Below are 20,075 nucleotides of genomic sequence, written 5' to 3' on the forward strand. Positions count from 1 at the left end.
TTCAGCAACAGACATGTCGGACCTTTCCTAAGTGCAGCTGCCTAACCATGATCAATAGGCTATTAAACTGTAATTAAACCCAAATAAATAATTATGTTTATGGGCAGCAACTGTTTTCAACTTCATCAAGTACCTACCCCTTCTTTTTAAGTTCCAGGAAGCTGTATGTTGAGGGTAGTAAATTAGCCATCCTGAAAAATGTTGAGAGTCAAAGCAAGAATTAATTGTTTGCGATTGAATCCTACTATACAAAAATACCTTGTGCTTTAAAGAAGGCATATCTTGCCAGGGAGGAAGCAAAATTAAATTTAGCATCCTAAGATGACAAGCTGTTTTGCACATCTCCTGACGACCTGTTTGCTGATTATGTAGCCACTCAAAACAAATCGCCTGTCAGATTTTAGCCTCTTCTTACCCAACTCAGGAGTACTTTAAATATGTTTATGCTGTGAATGCAGTGGAAACTTCTTGCAGTATGTTGTAAGCTAGAGCAAACACTTCTTGGCTGACTCTAGTAGAGTATCTAGTCTTGTCTCCATTCCAGTGAAACACTCCCAACGCTACGTCAGGTTCCTTGTGAAAACGTAGTACTCACCCTAACGTGATTAATAATCCCCAAAAGGTAAATGCAGTTTTGCAAAATGATTTTAAGGCAGTAACCAAGAAACATGACTCAAAGCAGGTAGCCAGACGAAGGCCAGGAGCTGAGGTGTGCCGTTTCTGCTCCTGGCAGCTCAACAGACTCTGCAAAAACGAGGACACTTACTCCACCTCCGCGCTCTCCGACACTCGGCTCCCTGCGGCTCCCCGGTCGCTGCGTGTTCCTCCCTGGCAGCTGTAGAGGAGAAGGTGCGGAGGGAGGCCCACCTCAGGTGCTGCCAAATAACAGGGAGTTGAATTAGCCCCTTTTACCATCCCAGGCGGGCCTACTTTGGCCTCCAGCCTTTGGGGCAGATGCAGTCGGAGAAAGCGGGCATCATGTTAACTTTTCCTAACTTTTCCACGTGTGGTTTGGGGCAGGGGCCTTGCTGTGCTAGGGCCACCTGCCCCTTTGTGGGAGTGGGATCACACCCCGGCCCACCTTCGGCTGGGGGAAACCAAACCTGCTACCTGAGGAAAACTAACCAGGCAGGAATAAACGCTGAGCCCTGAGGCGCGGGAGCGAGCCCTGCCGCTGTCCCCCCGGCGGGAACCACAGCTTTGGTGTGCCAGGCACCGAGGTGAGCCTGACGACGGGAATACACGCACACGGGGGGAGCTGCTGCCCCCGGCACGGGGCAGGGCGCCATGGCGGCGGGGGGCGGCCCGGAAGGGGCCGGCCCGGGCGGGGGCGCAGGGCGGCTCCGCGGAGCGCTGCGCGATGCTGCCGCTGCTGCGCCGGGCTTGGGTGGCCGCTGCCTGCCGGCGGGGGACGCGACGGTGCAGCCTGGGCGCCTGCTGCTCCTACCGCCTGCGAGACGCCCGTGAGTGCTGCCGCCTTCCCGCGCCGCCGCCCTCGGGGGCCGGGCCGCCCTCGGGGGCCGCCGCCGCCCGGCTGCCCGCACCCCCGGGCCGAGCCGCTCCCGCCGCCTGAGGGGCCCGGGCCCGGGTAACTGCCGCGTCCCTTCCGCCCTCGGGGCCGCCGGGCTGAGGGGCCGCCGCGGCCCGGGCGGGCAGCGTAGGGCAGGCAGGGGCGCCGAGCCCAGCGCGGTTTGTCGGTGACAGTTTCCTCTTTTGAAAGACGAGGAAATGGCAGCAGCGGAGCTGTGGCGCTTTTTGGGGGGGGCAGCTTCCCTGGGCGCCGCTGCCTGACCTGTGCGCGGCGACCCTGCCGGGAAGTTTGCCCCTTGCTGAGGCGACTGAGGGGAAGGTTTTTAGCCACCCCTTGCCTGAGCGGTTTGCTAAATGGTTCAGTTTCCTTTTTCTTTCCCTTTACGAAAGCCCGTCGGCAGCCGTACCTGAGGCAGTGGCCGGGACGCAGCGCCTCGAGCCCCGCAGGCCTGTTCAGGGCACAGACGCTGCCTGCGGGACAGCAGGCCCGGCCGCACAGGGCCCAGCTCTTTCTTTAAGCAGAATAAAATCCTGTGGGAGCTCTATTCCAGCTGCTCGTGCCAGTTTGAGACGCCCAAGCTGCCCCCAGAATTGGTAGGTTAGTATTTTAGGGGTGTGCGGCTCAGCTGTAGGTCCCGACTGAAGCAGCCCTGCTCGGTACTGGTACGGCTGCCTCGGGAGCGCTGCACCTTGGGGGGTAACCCCCAAGTGAACCCCTAAGTGCACATAGGCAAGAGACAAGCACCTTCAGCAGAGCGTTTTTAATTTCTAGTGGGAGTTACCTTCTGTCTGGCACAGTCTGACCTCAGTGGATGGTACTGGGGCATGAGGAAAGCCGAAGTGGTGTGCTCAGACTCTGCCAAAGCCGCGAAAGAGAAACCACCCTACAGCCAGTTGGCAATAAAAGGAAAACAGCCTGCTGGGTGTCCTGGTTTCAGCTGGGATGGTTAGTGGTGTTCTCAGGAGCTGGTGCAGGGCTGTGTTTTGGATTTGGGGTGAGAATGATGTTGGTAGGGCGCTGATGGGTTTGGTTGTTCAAGGAGTTTTCAGTTTCTCAGGCCCAGCCAGCGAGAGGGCTGGAGAGGCGCAGGACGTTGGGAGGGGACACGGCCAGGACAGCTGACCTGATACTGCCAAAGGGATCAAAGGGATATTCCATACTGTATGACCATTCCATACCATGTGTGTGTATATATATATATGCTGTGTATATATATATAAGCTGGGGTAACAAGAAGGAGGAGGGGACGTTTGGTGTTATGGCATTTGTCTTGCCAAATAACTTGTGTGGTGGAGCCCTGCTGTCCTGGCAGTGGCTGCGCACTTGCTTGCCGATGGCAGGTAGTGAATGAATTCCTTGTTTGGCTTTGGTTGTGTGCGTGGCTTTTGCTTTACCTATTAAACTGTCTTTATCTCAACCCACTCGTTCTCTTGTTTTACTCTAATGATCCTCTCCCCCATGCCACTGGGGGGGCCGAGGGGTTGGGGGTGAGTGAGCGGCTGTGTGGTACTTAGTTGGAGCTGGGGTTAAACCATGACACTGGGAAACAAGCGGACAGATTTTTTTTTAACGCGCTTTTTGTAGAGGCAGAATGGTATCGACACAGTTGTAAGTCAAATTACTGCACTTCCCTGTGTGGCTTTGAGTCATGCAACTGGAATGTTGGTTTTTTGGTTTGGGTTGGGTTTTGGTGGGTTTTTTTTTTTTTTTTGCTTTCCTGTGCATCAGCTGACTTGAATTAGCCTTTGGAGCCAATATGCCAAAGCACCTTCTCTTGCAAAAGGGTTCTGAAGTATTAACTTGGAAGTTCCGTATCATGCATTAGAGCCTGACTCTCTTCATTATTTTCCAGTGCATCCACTTTGGCAGAGTCCGCTTACAATTCCTGGAGGCACCCGGCAGTCTCCTATCAATATTCAGTGGAGAGACAGTGTTTATGACCCCTTTCTGAAGCCTCTGAAAATCAGCTATGACCCAGCGACGTGTCTTCACATCTGGAACAATGGATATTCATTCCTGGTTGAGTTTGATGATTCTACTGATAGATCAAGTAAGCAAAACTCGGAAAAATCTATTTAATGTCTTATTAATGCTTAGACAGGAGAAATATTTGTATGATGTACAACTGCAGGATAAATGTTGAAAATGAATGTACGTTAAAAGAACGCTTTAGCTAAATATGGATTTACAGTGATGGGAATTGCAGTGCAGAAGTTCTGTCTAAGCCTCATTTTTACTACGTATTTATTACCACAGATACTGTGCACAAATCCTCTGTTGTAAGTTGAAACTTACTCTTATTGCATAAGCCTTAATGCCCTGCCTTTTGATTAGTCTTGTAATAGCACAGCTTTGTCTACTTGAGTCAATCTTCAGTCATACATGTGTATCTACTTGATTTTAAATGAGATGCCATCATTACACTTTAATAATCTGCCACTTAGCGCTTTTGCAGTGTCAGCAGATATATTTAATGCATTTGAAATAATCAACAGCAAAATGACTTTCAGTTGGAAAGCATACCTACTTATCTCAATAAGCTTTTGGAGAATTAAATAATACTGAGCTGCTACCATAAGGAGCAGTTGCCTGTGTTCCTGTTGTTCAGTATAAGCAGGAGTAAATGCAGGTGAAATCACATTATGCATTCCAGCAATTCAATGTGAATAAGCACTCTGACTTGAGCAGCTAAATCTTTTTGAAATGCTTAATAGGATCAAGTGACTTAAAATCAAGATATTGCTACCAAGTTCCAGATTTTCTGTCCATTGTTCTTTTCAAAAGTTGACGTTACCAAAGGATATTCCTGGTATGCATAAAGAAGATATTTTGTAAAGGGAGGTGAACTGGTAGCAGTTGGTCAGGGATATTGTGAAGCACGTGATTCGTGTTGATTACTCAGGTTGTCCTGAAGGGAAAAATTGAGGGACCCTGGGCGAGTTTGAACCTGTTTGATTAATTTATGTTTAAGGTGACTGCTTACCATGAGAGATGCTAGAACTTCGTAAGGGATTTAGTAATGCTCTTGGGAAGGAAGCTTTCAGCATGTTAATAAACAAATGCTTCATCTCCGTGATGTCAGTATTTTGGGTTGATGTTTCAAAAGAAGCTGATAAAACAATGCAGTAAAAATGGTAGTGGTGGAATGCACAGAGCTTTCAGAGGCTTGTGTGTTGTTTGGGCTTTGAGGTTTTTTTTCGTTTTTATTGTTTATAGCTGGTCACCCAGACTATTAGTTTCTGACCAGACTATATTCTTGCCCTCATTCGTTTGAGCACTGTTGTATGTAATGAAGAGACTGAGTAGTCCCCTTCTGTTTTTACAGTACAAACTGCAATTGTGTTAGTGAGGTGGGGTTAGAGGACAGACTGAAGATGGAGACATTGCTTGTTAGCTCATCAGTGATTTTAACTTACTAACTTTAGATAAATTTTGCTTTTAATTTAACATTCTTTTAATTTATGCAGCTGTACCCCACTATCTGTTGAGGATGCATTCCTGAAAAGCTTAATGGTTTGCAGTTTGATGGATAACAAATTCTTGCAGGAGGTTAAGAAGTACCCAGTAGCTAAATACACAGGGACGGTTTTTAGAAGCAAGCATGGAATCATCAGGACTGTCAAATATTATTAGGAGGGTGCTGGCCTTTCAGAGCACACGACAACTCTAAAAGATCTTACTCGCTTCATATGTAAGGCTGAACATTTGGGTAAATGTGTAAGTGTGAGCATTCTTGCTGCCTCTTTCTGGATGGCTGCCTTTTCATCATCATCATCTTCCTCAAATTAATTGAAGGGTGATGACAGCTAGCAGAGGATGGCATTAATCAATCAGTGACAGGACTCCAAAATGGCAGAGAAATGACAGATCACGAGATATTGCTGTATAAATGGCCAGGTTTTCAAGTGCCTATTTCTCTCCTTCCACCTTTCTCTTTACTCTTTCTTTTTCTGATTTTTCTTTCTGCCAGCTTCTGTCTAGTAGTAATAGAAATCCAGAGAAGAAAGCTTATGAATAAACAAATAAACAAAGCAAGAAAACTGAAACAGAAGATGAAAAAAGCAAAATGAAACATGCACCCAGGATAGACAAAAATGCCCAACTTCTGAGATGAGGCAAACCAAGACTTGGGCAAAAGATGAAGGTAGTGCTGCTATGGGGTGTTTGCTTACGAGCAGAGGAGGAGGCTGAAGAAGGAGGGTGTGGGGAAGGTACGTACAGTTTGTGGTCCTGTCTATGTGCGTGAAAGCCATCTGCTGCAAGGAAACGAGACTGAAACAGGACCAGGGCTATAATAAAAAGCTGATGTGATTATTTCCCTGGTTGTTGTTAGAGCTCCTTTAAACTTCTGTTTTGTTTTGAAATTATCAAGAGTGGTAAACTGAGAGGAAACGAAATGGACAGAATGCTTGTAAAGGGACTGTAAGTTCCTGTTTGCTTCCTGTCACTTTCTGGCATCCGCTATAGGAACAGTTTTCTGCATATATGTTCCTGTGCCTAACTTTACTCATGAGGCAAACATTCAAGTGAATGTGATTGTTAACATGAATGTGGTCACTTGTGGGTTTGCATCATCACATGATCAGGAACGGATAGTGTTAGAGTGCAGAAACTTCAGTTCTGAAAGACTTGGCAGCATGGGCCACATCTTTATCCCATCCCTGAAAGTTGCTTTTCCTTATTGTGATTTTTTTTTAGTGATGGTCAGTATTGCATTTATGTTAAGAGGTCAGCAGCAGCGGATGAAATAAATATCAATTTACATAGCTTGTTTTAGCTTATTCTTTTATCACAAGCAGGCCTATCTAGTTAGAATTTCAAAACTGCTGGCTGGCTGACTGCTGGCTTTGAGAAAAAAAAATAAGACAAGAAAAGCTCTTAATGCCCCTCATTGTTTTCTCCTTAGCATTAAAGTGATTAACTTTTACGAAGTAGTGTTGGGATTATGTACTTTATCCAGTGGTTTGCTATAAAATTGAACCATGATGTACATACAGTTCAGTAAAAATCAACATATGAGTCTCTACAGCTACATATTTGTTGTTAGCCCTTTGGAAGTAATTATGGTCTCTCATTTACCAGATGCGGTGATTTAGTAACTAGCAGGAAGACTTTGCAGGATGTTCCTGGTTTATTTAGGAGGAAATACGTAAAACCCAACAGTACACAGAAAACTAGACGTAGACTTTTTCATTCATGTATTTGCAAAATAATGAGAGGCCTTCGGAAATCAGGAGAGCAGGCTGAATGTTTGCCTTGACTCACTAAAAAGTGCATTGAAGTTTCCAGAAACTCACAGTCTTGACCATAGGCAGACTGTATGTTTAGATACTTTATGAAGTATCGCTTGAACAGTTTACAGTAGGCACAATGTGAACATATTTCTGACTGGGTAGGAAATTGTTTAACATTGGTTATGCAATCTGAAAGCTGCACTGAGGCACAATAGTATGTTTGGATTTCTGTAAGTTGGGGAAAAAAAGCAGAGTTGAACATCTGACAAAATGTACCGATTTTTCTGCCAAAATTGGATTCTTGAAGTCTTGTAATGGGAAAGTTCAACATTTTTCATAGATATTGAGACTTCGCTGGGATGTCGTTTAAATAGATGTATTCATTGCTTTGTCTTCATACATGTTGCTTATGGTACAGCAGTTCTTGTGCTTGCTCAAAAAGAAGAGTGGAGAACCTAACATGTAATCACCATGATTCTGGCAAACTTGATGTGAATTAGAAAAACAAATTGCTTGAGGGGAGATGAGTAAGGAGACTGTTTAGCTAATCTTTTGTCTGACATAGTTGATCCAGACTGCAGGGAAAAACAGCGATGTGTTTGCTCGAAGAATTTTGTCATAGCAAAGTGAAGTCTAAAAGTAGTGAAGCAATAAAGGGACTGTTTCAGTTAGGATAGTTGTTCTACCTGATTTTTTTTTCCTGGGGAAATTTACTTCAAGGAGCACCTTGCTGTGTTACTTGTCTGGACAATTGTAAATCATGTTTATTAATATGTGTGTCTTGCTTTGTTTTTTAGCAATCGTTGGAGGTCCCTTGGAAAACCAGTACAGGCTAAAGCAGTTCCACTTCCATTGGGGAGCTATAAACGAGTGGGGTTCAGAGCACACAGTTGACAGTAAATTTTACCCAGCAGAGGTATGAGATCGAATGCTGAACAATGCGAATAACCTGTGGGGACTGGAGGCTAGGTCTCAGGCTGTCTGTGACTATACCACGTGCCAGAAAACTCCCAATTTGAAGAACTGCATCTTGGTATTAAGGATCAGGCCCAGTGGGTGCTGCAGCTCATCTACCGTTTTATTACTAAGCTCATGTTCACTGTGTTTTCTGGAGAAGAACACAGTCTTAAAACTGAACGTTGGCCCCATTCCTGAAAGTTTTTTCTTTTCCCTGGAGAAGTGTTTTCTTCTCCCTGAATGTCCTCAGGGGTAGCTGCCGGACAAGCCGTTGGCAGGCAGCAAAGTATCATTGCTATTCCAGCTCTGTCTGGATGGAGTGGCACAGCTCTGCTTGTCCTCCCTCCTTTGAAAGGGGAGAAGGATGAGGCAGAAAGCAGGCTGAGGGCACAGTCAGGTCTTAGTGAACTCCCAGGTCCCAGCTAATCTGATGCAGATCAGGTGGACAGCAATATTGAGGTAAATGCACAAGCTCAGATCTCAATTAAAAAAATTAAGTGCTTTACCTTTGAGTTGCAGTAAGCTAAAAATTCCCAAGATGTATGGTCTGTTTTCTTGGGAGTACAGTGCGTGCGCTGCATGTCAGCTGCTGTCTCTAGTGGACCTCCAAATTTCCCAATCCTTGCTGCTTTAAAATCACTTTGTTGTTATTAAATGCAGAGAAAACAAAGTGCATGCTAACTACTCTTTTTAAAAATACACTTAAAGAGAAAATAGAAAATTTAATGCTCACACCCATACCCGTAACTCAAGAAGCCTGGTCCTGCTTACCTTGTATATAGTAACTGTCTTCTGTATGTGAGCCCAGAGCCTCAGCTAATGGTGGAAAGTTTATTCTAGTTATCGACAAATTTTTTTGTGTTTCATTAGAATAACATACAGCGGAGTTCTATGGTAATTATAGTGGTTATCATGATCACTATATTTTCTGTTTTCAACTCTTCAGCAATTCTTACAGCAGCAAAACTTTTGTGATTAAGTGACTGCTAAGGCAGAAAGAGGGTCAATAAAAAGCTTGGAGCCAATGGGGAAAAATATAGAGTAAGTTGCTTAGAGAGGAAAGTGTAACAGGTATAAACACAGTGATATGCCAAAGGTGGAGAATTTGAAAAATGATTATTGCTTATTTTTGAGAAGGTGTTTATCTACTGTTAATGTGTTCATAATGGTGCCTGTCAGCTTGGCAAGATACTTACTAACAGCAGGACTGCAGGACTAAGTTTTGGGACTGGTGCTGTCTATCTATTTCATACAAAAAAACCCTTAATGGAATGCTTGTATTGGACTGTAAGCACTGCAGAGGAAGCTTATGTTACGTGCAGGAGAATGTTATTTAGCAGAACAGCATACTCTGTTCTTCCTGCTAAGAGGTGGAAGAGTCCTTCGGTTTCAGGTATATGAAACTTTTTTTTGTGCCTTTAACTAGCATTCCTGTAATCAATCGGTCTGTCACAGACAAAATCCCTTTTGTGTGTGAAATGCAGTTTGAGTCTTTTTGTTTTGTTTTGCTTAAAAAAAAACGGGGGGGGGGGGGGGGGGAGGGGATGTACCATTATTTTCCAGTAACATTTTGGTCCTCATTTTTGTGTTGGGTGATTTCTGAGGTAGCTTGCTGCAGTGTCTCAGATTGCCAAGGACTGAATATAGCAAAGATCAAACCTCAAGTTTCCTGAGATTATAATTGTGCTCTGTGCATGCGTTGATTTCTCGTTCATTTGTATTTCAGTTACATTTAGTACACTGGAATGCTGTTGCATACCCAACTTTTGAAGAAGCTGTAATGGAGGGTAACGGCTTGGCTGTTATTGGAGTGTTTTTAAAGGTAACTTCACTTTATGTAATGAGCTGTAATGATGCCTTTTTATTTTCATTTTGTTAAAACCAATTTAGGACAAAATACCTCCAGATAGTGGTTGTTTTCAAAAAATACTCGTTAAGGTAGACATGTAGAATGTCATTTTATTGATTCTCTAACTCCTACCTGTCTTTTGCAGCTAGGAACACATCATGAAGGGCTGCAGACACTGGTTGATGCCTTGCCAGCAGTTAAACACAAGGTAAGTATTTTTTAAGCAGTTATCACTCGGCGTAGCTAACGCAGTCATTCAACATAAAGAATACTTTGAGAAGAGCAAAACACTAATAAGTGCTTTCTTCTTTAAATGTCAGTTGGGGGCCTGATCGAAACCTTGGGTGAATTTTTGATTATACTGGGCAGCGGGGGAAGCTATTTTTTAAAGGAGGAATTGTATACTTTAAGCTTTCCAAACCTCTTGGTTTAAGAAGTGATGCTCTGGAGATTGTATCCACTTAGAAAGGCTTGCACATGTTTACTGCTGGCCCTTGCTGAAGCCTGCCCTTCTGCTTCTATGAAAGCAGGTGCCACTAGAATAGTTATCATATGGTTTTTAACTTGAAGGAACTTCCTGTGCTGTGAAAAGTGGTAGTTTGTTTCTTGTGGAATTAAAGCTTTCTGATTTTTGTCTGATCTTTGAGGAGGAGATTATTGTCTTTTTTTAAACGCTGTAAATTTTGTGCTGGTGGGACTCTTTCTTCATAGCTGATTTCTGACTTCTGCCAGGGGAGGGAGTGCTGCGTCTCTGATAGAGCTCAGGAGCAGCTCGTGCTCCTCCAGGTGCCCATTCGTTTTTGAAAGTACACACAAAAAATACATATCAAGAATTTTGCTGGCTTGTAAGTGCATGCAGTTGAAGTTGCTCTGCCATTATTTGTAACAGTAAGGATTCTTTTTTATCCAAATCAAAAAATATTTATGGCAATGCTGTGAAAATTCTGTCAGATAAATGTCAGACAAGTCAGTTCAGTACCAAAAGACCTACAAAAATCTGTGAATATATATCCATTATGAGAATATAACATTTTATAGCATATGAATATGAAAGAAACAAAAGTAGAGATCTTAAAGAAAGAAAAAAAAAAAAGTAGTATCAAACATGAGGCTCATCAAGCTGTCAAGCTACCTGTGGGCTGCTTGGAAAGGGATATAATTTCCAAACAGTGTCGGTCACCCAGTAACTCATTAGCACTTGGTTTAAAACATTTGAAAACCTTTGTTGCCTTGCCAGCATTATCACTGACTTAAGCACTGAACCCTGAAGAGCATCACCCTGGTTAGGAGAAGGAGGGAGTTCAGATAATACCCATTCTGATGTCCTTGCACCTTCCTCTCACGTGAAGGGTGAAAACTCCAATCTAGAATCCAACTAGAGTCCAGCTATTTTTGAAAAATTCTTTACTGTAATATTTCTCATTCTCAGTGGGGAACTGGTAAAGCCTATCTAAGGAAATACAGGATCTTCCTTTCCTGCATTGCCAGTATATCCTGGAAATATCCCAGGAGTAAAATGTCTGTGTAGGAAATCATGGGCTCTGAAGCTCCTACATACTGTCTGGTATCTCACTTGTGGGAGGGTGCATTCTGGAGACATGAATACTTGGTATGATTTAAATAGAACTTTAGTTCTCTTCCCTCTCCCCACTGCCTAGAATCATGTGGTGAAATGTAAAAGCATTATTGTTTGCAGTCTCTTAAGTGTACCTGGCAGAACTACCTGAACTTACTCTACCACTTATTCTTTTTCCTGTTTGCTTCGAGCTCCCACAAAGACATAGCCAGTTATTCCTTTGCACTCCTTGTTTCTTCTGCACTGAATTCCTAATGGCTTGTGGAGACAACCACGATATTTAAATTTTGTCTACTTACTAGCTGCCTCTTGTGCCTCAAAACCAGCTTAGCAGTTTTGTACAAGAATCATACAATCATTTAGGTTGGAAAAGACCTTTAAGATCATGGAGTCCAACCATTAACTCAGGACTGTCAAGTTCACGGCTAAACCATGTCCCAAAGCACCACATCTATGCATTTTGTAAAAGCTTCCAGGGATGGTGATTCTGCCATCCCCCTGGGCGGCCTGTTCTAGCGCCTGACCACCCTTCCAGTTAAGAAATTTTTCCTAATATCCAGTCTAAACCTCCACTGGCACAATTTATGGCCATTTTCTTTTGTCCTGTTGCTTGTTACCTGAGAGAGGAGACTGACCCCACCTGCCTAAAGCCGCCTTTCAGGTAGTTGTAGAGAGCGAGAAGGTCCCCCTGAGCCTCCTTTTTCTGCAAACTAAACACCCCCGGTTCCCCCAGCCGTTCCTAAGAGTTGTGCCCCAGCCCCTGCCTGGCTCCGGACACGCTCCAGCCCCTCAGGGTCTCTCTGGCCACGAGGGCCCAAACCTGAACCCAGCGTTCGAGGTGCGGCCTCACCAGTGCCGAGCACGGGGACAGGCACTGCCCCGGTCCCGCTGGCCACCCTGTTGCAGACACAAGCCAGATGCTGCTGGCCGCCTCGGCCAGCTGGGCACACTGGGGGCTCATGCTCGCAGCCACCAGCCAGCCCCCCAGGCCCTGTCCCCCCCGGCAGTTCACAGCCCCTGCCCCAGCCTGTCGCGCTGCGGGGGCTGGTGCGCCCCAGGCGCGGGGCCCGGCACCGAGCGGGGTTGAACCTCGCACCACCGGCCTCGACGGGCCCAGCCTGCCCAGGCCCCTCCGCAGAGCCCCCTGCCCTCGGGGACACCAGCGCTCCCCCCAGCTTGGGGTCATCTGCAGACTGACCGGGGGGCACTCGATCCCCTCGTGCGGATCGTCGGTAAGATCCTGACCAGGGCTGGCCCAGTACAGCCCTGGGGACACCCCGTGTGCCCGGCGCCAGCGGGATGTGACTCCATTCCCCACCACGCTCCGGCCTCGGCCGCCCAGCCAGCTCCCGACCCCGCGCAGAGCCCCCGGCCCGGCCGTGAGCGGCGTTTCTGCAGGAGATGCCGTGGGAGACGGTGCCAAAGGCTTCACTAAGGCCCAGCCAGGCGCCGGCCACAGCCTCTCCCCCATCCACTAGGCAGCTCAGCTTGTTGTAGAAGGAGATCAGGTCTGTCAAGCAGGACCTGCCTTTTGCAAACCCAGGCTGGCTGGGCCTGATCCCCTGGTTGTCCTGCACTGCTGCGTGATGGCACTCGGGATGAGCTGCTCCATAACCTTCCCCAGCACCAGGGTCAGGCTGACAGGCCGGTAGTTTCCCAGATCCTCCTTGTGGATGGGCATCACTAAACTGCAGTCTCCCGGGACCTCCCCGTTAGCCAGGACTGTTGATAAGCTTATGGGGTTTTAAATTATTATGTAGATCCTTATTAATATTCACAACACCTAATTTTGCGTGTGTATATGTATCATATACAGTATTTAATCTCAGTGTGAAATTCTTTGTAAATTTTTTTCTCAAAATATATTTTTTTTTCTGGGGTTTAGGACACTATTATCGAGTTTGATGTCTTTGATCCCTCTTGTTTGATACCTTCGTGCCCCGATTATTGGACCTACGCAGGCTCTTTGACTACTCCCCCGCTTACGGAATCAGTCACATGGATTATTAAAAAGAAGCCGATAGAGGTTGATGAAAATCAGGTAAATCTCATGTTCACGTTTCAAATCTCATGCTAGCATCGTACCGTACCTGTTGGACTGCCTGCTGCCACGGAGGGGAAGATGCCCAGAAGTAGTTGCTTACCAGTACAGTAATTCTCTGTGAATACACAGAGATCAGTGGCTGCTTCGCACCAGGTATTTGGGAGGAATCCTAACTTAACAACAGCTAATGTTGAAAGATGCAAGATGTCTTCAGGAAGTAAATAAAGGTGCTTCTCCAGCTCTCGTGATAGTTTTATCTTGATCTGTGATAAACAGTGCCTTATGCTGGAAGCTGGCCCTTGAAAACTTCTAAAGTTACTTATTGAAAAGCTGGATAATTTTGCTCTCCTTACCAGAATACAGTCCTTTTTGTGGTAGGGAGGGAGGAGAAAGTGCAGGTTTTGTGAAATTCCAAACTCTAACCTTTTGCACATATTCTTGATAGCTACATGCATTTGCAGAGGAATCTTGCGGAGCTAATCCTCTGTTCTTGCCTTGGTGGACTCTGGAGGTAGGGAGGGGGTGGCGGGTGGCTCGGAGTCCTTCCCGTGCCATTCTGATGGTGGGAGATAGGGTGAGTCCCCGTTGGGTTTTCTCCTTTGCCTTTGTAGGCATGTTTACTCTATATTTGGCCATATTGTCCTTGAATTCTTTTTCCTTATACCCCTTTAGGAAGGACAAACAAAGGTTTCAGCAAATGTTTGTATTGCAGAAGTTATTTCAAGTCGAGGAGTTTGTGGGCAATAGTGTGTTCTGAGACCAGCCCTGACTTGTTACCATATGCCCTCTACTGCTTTTAATTTTAGTACTTCATGTTTCAATGTACTGTTATTCCTTGGTATGAAGTATGTGTAGGGGCAAGTAGAAAATTGTCAGAAGGAAGACTTACTGGAATTGTACTACAGTTGTGCGTTTTTTGGAAGTTTTTGTGGGGTTTTTTTTTTTGTCTGTTCAAGGAAGCGGAGTACTTTGAGGGCTGTTACAGCATAGAACAAGTCTGGGAGATTGTTGCAAAGCAAGTGAAAATGAACACCCCCCCCAAATCTACCATATTTTTGTTATTTAAGAGGCACTGCAAGTTAACTGTGCATTGTCTCTTGGTTTTTTTGGCTTTGATGAATAATGAAGTGAGTCCAATGACATGAGGCAAAATACTAATTATTTTTTTTTTTTAATACAAATTTTGCATGGAGCTAGTCCATCTAGAAAGTCATGCTCCAAACAAACGCTAATTCTGAAGAATAGCCATATATGTGATTTTAATGGTTTAGTAAACTTTTCCTCTTTTTTTTTTTTTTTTTTTCCCCCTCCCTTGGCTCTTCACCCATCCTTTTATGGCATAGAAAGGCTTATTGTTTACTTAACATTGTAACGCCCTTGTGAGCATTAAAAGCTGATCTGCTGCATACCTTATTTTAATCCCCAGTTATAAACAACTGAAAACAACTATGTAGGTTGTTGCTTGTTGAGGTTCCCCCATTTCTGGATGCTGGCATATGCATGTCTGTAGAAGATAACAGAACTCCAGGAAGGGCGTGAATTAAGAAGGTTGGCGAGGTTTATTTAAAGATGGCATATGTTCCAGTATTTGAATGGGAATCAGTTCTATCTCAGACATGCCACATTTGAGATTTAATTTGCCTGAAGATGGCAGATGATTGACAATTCATCTTCTGCATTGATACGGAGGATGGTGTAATCCTTACCAGCAGGTGACAAAGAAGCGCCAGAAGTTCCTGCTAAAATTTCACGGAATGCAAATGTAATAGTATCTTTGATTTTTTTTTTTTTCCAAGCATGAATGATTGTGTTTTGTCATGAACTCAAGTAATTCTCCAGTTAGTAAAGTCACAAAACTGGACGTTTCTCGTTCTCAGCTGGAAGCATTTCGGATGCTGCTCTTTACTTCAGATGGCGAAGAAGAAAAGAGAATGGTAGACAACTTCCGCCCTCTTCAGCCATTAATGAACCGAACCGTCCGTTCATCCTTCCAAATCAGGCATCTCTTAAATACTGAAGTACAGCCCAAAGACCGTGCTGAGCAGATCAGGCCATAGATGGCCCATGAAACATCAGTCCGGACATTTCATCCAGACATATCCGTATACCTGGGCTGATGTTATTTTTTAATTATTTTTCCTTTTCCTGCAGTGTGTGTATGCCGTACAGTTTCATAGCCAGCCAGTTTCGGTTCTGCTAAGTGCCATTTGACTTATATTAGAGAAGCTGTGGGGTCGTTTAGTTCTGCTTTTTCAAAATAGTAAATAATATTAACCCTTAACAAACTGACTTGCTTTAAAGCAAGGATCAGTAAGGAATTATTTTGAGAGTTAAAGGAAAAATAAGCGCAGGAGGTCTCTTTCCCGATCTCTTTTCTGAACTGTTCTGTGTCTCTTCAAATGCTCTTTCAGTAGCTTACGTGAATTAATAATCCAAACTAAAAACATGTAAGCAAGCAGAAAGTGTGAAGAAGTTAATAGCATTAATACTGATCAGGTCCTTTTGTGGAATTGTTTCAGAGGTTTGAGAACTAACTTCTCTAGTCTGATATACAGAGACAGTTTATCTTCTTCCTTATTTCTTGGTGTTTAGGATGACAAGAGGAGAAGGAAAAAACGAATTACAGAATCTAACCTTTTTCCATTGTATTGACTGTATGATCTCTGTTTGATATGGATGTCACGGAATGTCCATTCTATCTACACCACAAGTCAGCAGACTTTTTCTAAAACCTTATAACAGATGTAGAAGTTTTTAGCTTTGGCAGCTTTTACATTTCTGCGTCAATAATGTACCAGGAGAAGAGAGCAGAACAGAATTTACCAGTATCTCGAGACTGGCAGAGCAGCAAATTAAGCAAAAATGTCCAACTGATCCCAGGAAACTGATCACATCAAAGGAAAGCAAAATTAGATATGCCCCAGCTGACCTTCCCAACGGGATTTGGGGGGGAAAAAAAAAACAAACCCCAAACAATTTCTGAAACCTAATCCAGTGCTAAGAGAGTATGGACAAAATGCAGCATTCAGATACTTGGAAGGTTATTTTTTTTTCCTTCAGTAATTCATCTAGCAACAGTGCACTCTCTTCAAAGTCTTGTCTTAAGGTGTACTTCCCTTATAAAGAGTTATCTAGCTTCAAGATAACTGGGGACCAGATTATACTTATAGCACCTTATAGTACCAAAGTTCAGTGGTGGCTGAAATTTATTTGTGGACCAGACAAAATTGTTGTGTAAGCTGCCAGCTGTGGAGCCTTATCCTAGAGTTACGATCCAATTGCCACAAGTATTATCTACCTCTAAGCATACTACTACTAGCCATAATTTTCTCTCAAGCACCTTTCTCACTGGCTTTTTATGCTTTACTGTTTTTAACGATGTGCCTGTACATGAAAATCACGTACGGTCAGATTTTCTGATGAGGAGCAGGTCTATCTGTAGACTCATGACATGATCTTGATTGATTGTATTTGAGGAGTCATCCTGTGGAACAGATGTTGCTTGGTCTGCTCCTGCCAGTAAGCGAAGTCACTAAGCTGGTGTGACTCAGCACAAGTGAAGCCAGGACACTAGCTCGTCGATGCTAAATTCAGAACTTTATAATTGATACTTCTGTTTTTTTTAAGCCTAAGTGTTGAGTTTAAAAGCACTTTAACACTTTTTAGTGTGACCTTGATGATTTTAAGGTTTTTTTATGTTCTTATTTAACCAATTAAGTGCCCAGGTCCTGCCTTTTCTTCCTTAATAGCTCTACCTCAGGCTGTTGTTAATGTTGCAACAGTTGTGCCTTTCTGTCTGGGCAATCTGAAACGTGCCCACTTCACCTCAGAGTGACTCTACATGGTAGATGTAAGAAAATCTCTTTTCTATTCCAGTGTAGTATACTTACTTTTACTGTGTAGTACATTCAACATGGCAGTATGTATCTTCGGTTTCATTACCTCTCCCAAGCCCTTACTGCTCAGTTGACCCATCTTGCTTGACCTCTGTAGAGCTATACCATCTATACCAACTTGGTTGAACGATAGCATCCCAGTTGAATCTATACAGTCTTTGGCATCATCTTAGAATCGCAGAGTCGTTTAGGTTGGAGAAGACCTTTAAGATCATTCAGTCCAACCGTTAACCCAGGACTGCCAAGTCCACCACTAAACCATGTCCCTAAGGGCCACATTGACATGTCTTTTAATTATCTCCAGGGATGGTGACTCCACCGCTTCCCTGGGCAGCCCATTCCAGTGCTTGTTAACCCTTTTGGTGAAGAAGTTTGTCTTAACATCCAATCTAAACCTCCCCTGGTGCAGCTTGAGGCAGACAGACTTTTTACTATGTTCCTAGTCCGCAGAATCACATCAGTCATGGTTTTGCCAGAGAATGCTAGGTTCCAAAATAATTTTGGAAGGGATATCTACAATCCTGGCAATAGGAAAAGAATTCTTTTGTTTTCTGCCTGAATGTAGGTGCTGTAGTCATTGTTAAGGTTGAGGGTTTTGTTCAGTGCTGTTATTGCAAATGCTTTTCTGAGGAGGACCCCGTAGAAACATGGCAGTGGTTCAGAACTTGTCTTTCTTTGAGATTTTTTGCTGCTTATTATTAGCAGTTAAGAAAAACTGTAATATAAAGACATCTTAATGTCGCCTTCACATTTAAAACACATTTAAAAAAAAAAAGTCACATACAGGTGACACAGCAGCACTAAGCTAGATATAGGTAGCCTGCATCAGTATCCCTATCGTATATAAATAGGTTGTTTTAAAAAGCTTCATACGATTGCTCAAAGTTTTTTAGTTGCCTTGGTAATTTTCACCAAATTTTTATGTACATCTGATCCACTGAGCCTGTTTCACTAGTTAATAGAGCTTCCCTAGCATATGCAAATACAAAAAAAGAAGTATTTTGCTCCCAGGGAACTACCATAGTGTAAACGTTTAATCTTCAGATGCTTCATAACGCTCTAGTATGCTCACACCCAACTGAGATCTCAGTGGTTAGGTTTGCTGCACTGAACCAGATTTTCTTCCTGGGTGTGTAAATCTCTGTAAGATGCTCACCACCATGCATCCATCAGAGAGAAAGTTGACTACTCTATTTTCAGTGATCTTTCTAAAATTCTCATAGAAATTTACTTTGTTAAAGTATTGTCGTGGAAGTTTTGTTAGAGAATAGGTATATTAGCCAGTCATACAATCAATAAGCTATGCTCCATATATATTTACATAAAATCACATCTAAGTATACTGACATAAACCTAATTATTTCAATTTCAGCACTGATAGTTTCAAATGTCAGGAAATGGGGTCGACGTAGAAAAACTTAACTCTGTGCTACAAATATAAGCTTTACAGGGATTTTCTGTTATAGTTATTTTGCTGGTTTTTGAGTCTTGCATTTACACATTAGTGTTTTAGCATCTCTGGGTAAGGTCAACAGTATCTCAGTTGCAGGGTGGATTGTCATTGAAATTAGCAGTCTGAAAATTATCAGAAAGATTGTTTGTTTGTTTGTTGGGTTTTTTTAACTTTTAGTTTACAATGACTTTACTGGCCTTGCAAAAGCTAACTGTGAGAAAAATAATTCTGCATGCCTGCACAAGTGTGTAAAACAGGAGATGGGATATAATTCTTTTGTCTTATTCTCTCAGTTGCATGAGGGGAAAACCAGTTTGATTTGATTGTTGGACTAGAGCTAAGACCTGTAATGATTTTGCACAGCTAAGTTGAACTCTAAAGTGCCTGCATAGGAATCTTTGGGCTCTTTGTTTTTATGGTACAGTCCAAAAGGGTCAAAGGACACATTTGTGTTTGTCCTTGCATAGCAGTCACTTCTGTTACTTAACAGGGTACTGGGAGGCGTTCCTGTGGCAGTAAGCGCTAGGAATTAAAGACTGTAACAGAAATAATTTTGAGGACAGCTTACTGAAAAGGGAGTAGGGTTTTGGGCATAGGTCTGCATCCCTGTCGGTCTGACTTCCAGTTGCCTTTCAATGTTTCTGTTCAGTGTTGGTCTTACCAGAAGTCTCGTTCTCGGTGACTTCGTAGTTGAAGGACTTAATTTGCCGTTTGGATGGTTGCTCTGTGTTCCTACATTCCCGAGCATCCGCACTGGTGCACTTCAGGTGTGCGCCACCACGTGTACCTGGCCGCTCTTTTGTTCTCTTCTGTCAAGAATGGTTTGCGTTGGTATTTTTACTGCAGTTCTGACAGGAGTGTATCTTTTGGCTTTGAAAGCTTTAGAAATGGAGACTGCTTTGATCTCCCAAAAATCTACTGGGTTTTAGAGTACTGGAATCCTGCACAGGTTGCTTTTGAGGAAGGGTCCCTTCTTCTGCTCAACTTAATAGTCAATAGCGTTTGCTTTAAAAATTGCATGCCTTTAATTCGGAATGTCTTAACTTGTATTTCTTGGCACATCTTTGTTTTTTCCTTTGTGCCTCTTGTATTCCTGGCAGTTATTACATTGTGTATTTTAATGTATGTTATCTGCATAATCATAATTTACGCAAGTAATTGTCTTTGCGGACAACATATGTAACCGGGAATGCTGTTTGTTCTCCTAAGATACAGGCCTTTACCGTCAGTTTTTACCTGCTGTAAAGAAACTTCTAGCTGCTGGATTTTAAACTGTTACTTTAGTGTACAAACTATGTAATAAAGAAACACAGAGAAACCTGTGCCTGTATCTCATTGTGTTATTAAGCTCTCCAAGTTAAGAATTAGACTTTCTGTCAAGAAAATAATACAATTCCTCCTTGACAATGAACCAGTTCATTAGGAGTGGAGTCTAATCAAATGTGAGACATTCTGTGATACTTAAAAGCTATGAAAGACTCTGCTGAACTGTATTATAATTGGAATGAAAGAACAATGACCTCTCTGTTGCTGCT

At 43.5% G+C, this 20,075-nt stretch overlaps 1 protein-coding gene and 1 long non-coding RNA gene across 4 annotated transcripts in view; one reads left to right on the top strand and one right to left on the bottom strand.

Annotated features, from left to right (window-relative positions):
* Positions 1-1,266, bottom strand: part of LOC119157874 — a 15,152-nt gene extending 13,886 nt beyond the window's left edge. For both annotated transcript variants that reach the window (XR_005107689.1, XR_005107688.1), the window contains exon 1: positions 767-1,266. This is a non-coding gene — a long non-coding RNA (uncharacterized LOC119157874). The remainder of the gene's footprint in view (positions 1-766) is intronic.
* The window catches only part of CA5A (carbonic anhydrase 5A), a 26,685-nt gene extending 6,821 nt beyond the window's left edge, over positions 1-19,864 (top strand). Inside the window, exons 1-7 of one of the 2 annotated variants that reach the window (XM_037409250.1) lie at positions 1,337-1,463; positions 3,384-3,581; positions 7,563-7,681; positions 9,449-9,544; positions 9,717-9,779; positions 13,033-13,188; positions 15,069-19,864. In XM_037409250.1, coding sequence (XP_037265147.1) covers positions 1,361-1,463; positions 3,384-3,581; positions 7,563-7,681; positions 9,449-9,544; positions 9,717-9,779; positions 13,033-13,188; positions 15,069-15,248 — 915 coding nt within the window. In that variant the 5' untranslated portion in view covers positions 1,337-1,360 and the 3' untranslated portion in view covers positions 15,249-19,864. Of the gene's footprint in view, positions 1-1,336; positions 1,464-3,383; positions 3,582-7,562; positions 7,682-9,448; positions 9,545-9,716; positions 9,780-13,032; positions 13,189-15,068 lie in introns of those variants that run through there. The other variant, XM_037409249.1, reaches the window with a different exon arrangement.
* Positions 19,865-20,075: the final 211 nt, after the last annotated feature.

The sequence above is a fragment of the Falco rusticolus genome, chromosome 15, assembly GCF_015220075.1.
Source record: "Falco rusticolus isolate bFalRus1 chromosome 15, bFalRus1.pri, whole genome shotgun sequence".
In the NCBI taxonomy this organism is placed as follows: Eukaryota; Metazoa; Chordata; class Aves; order Falconiformes; family Falconidae; genus Falco; species Falco rusticolus.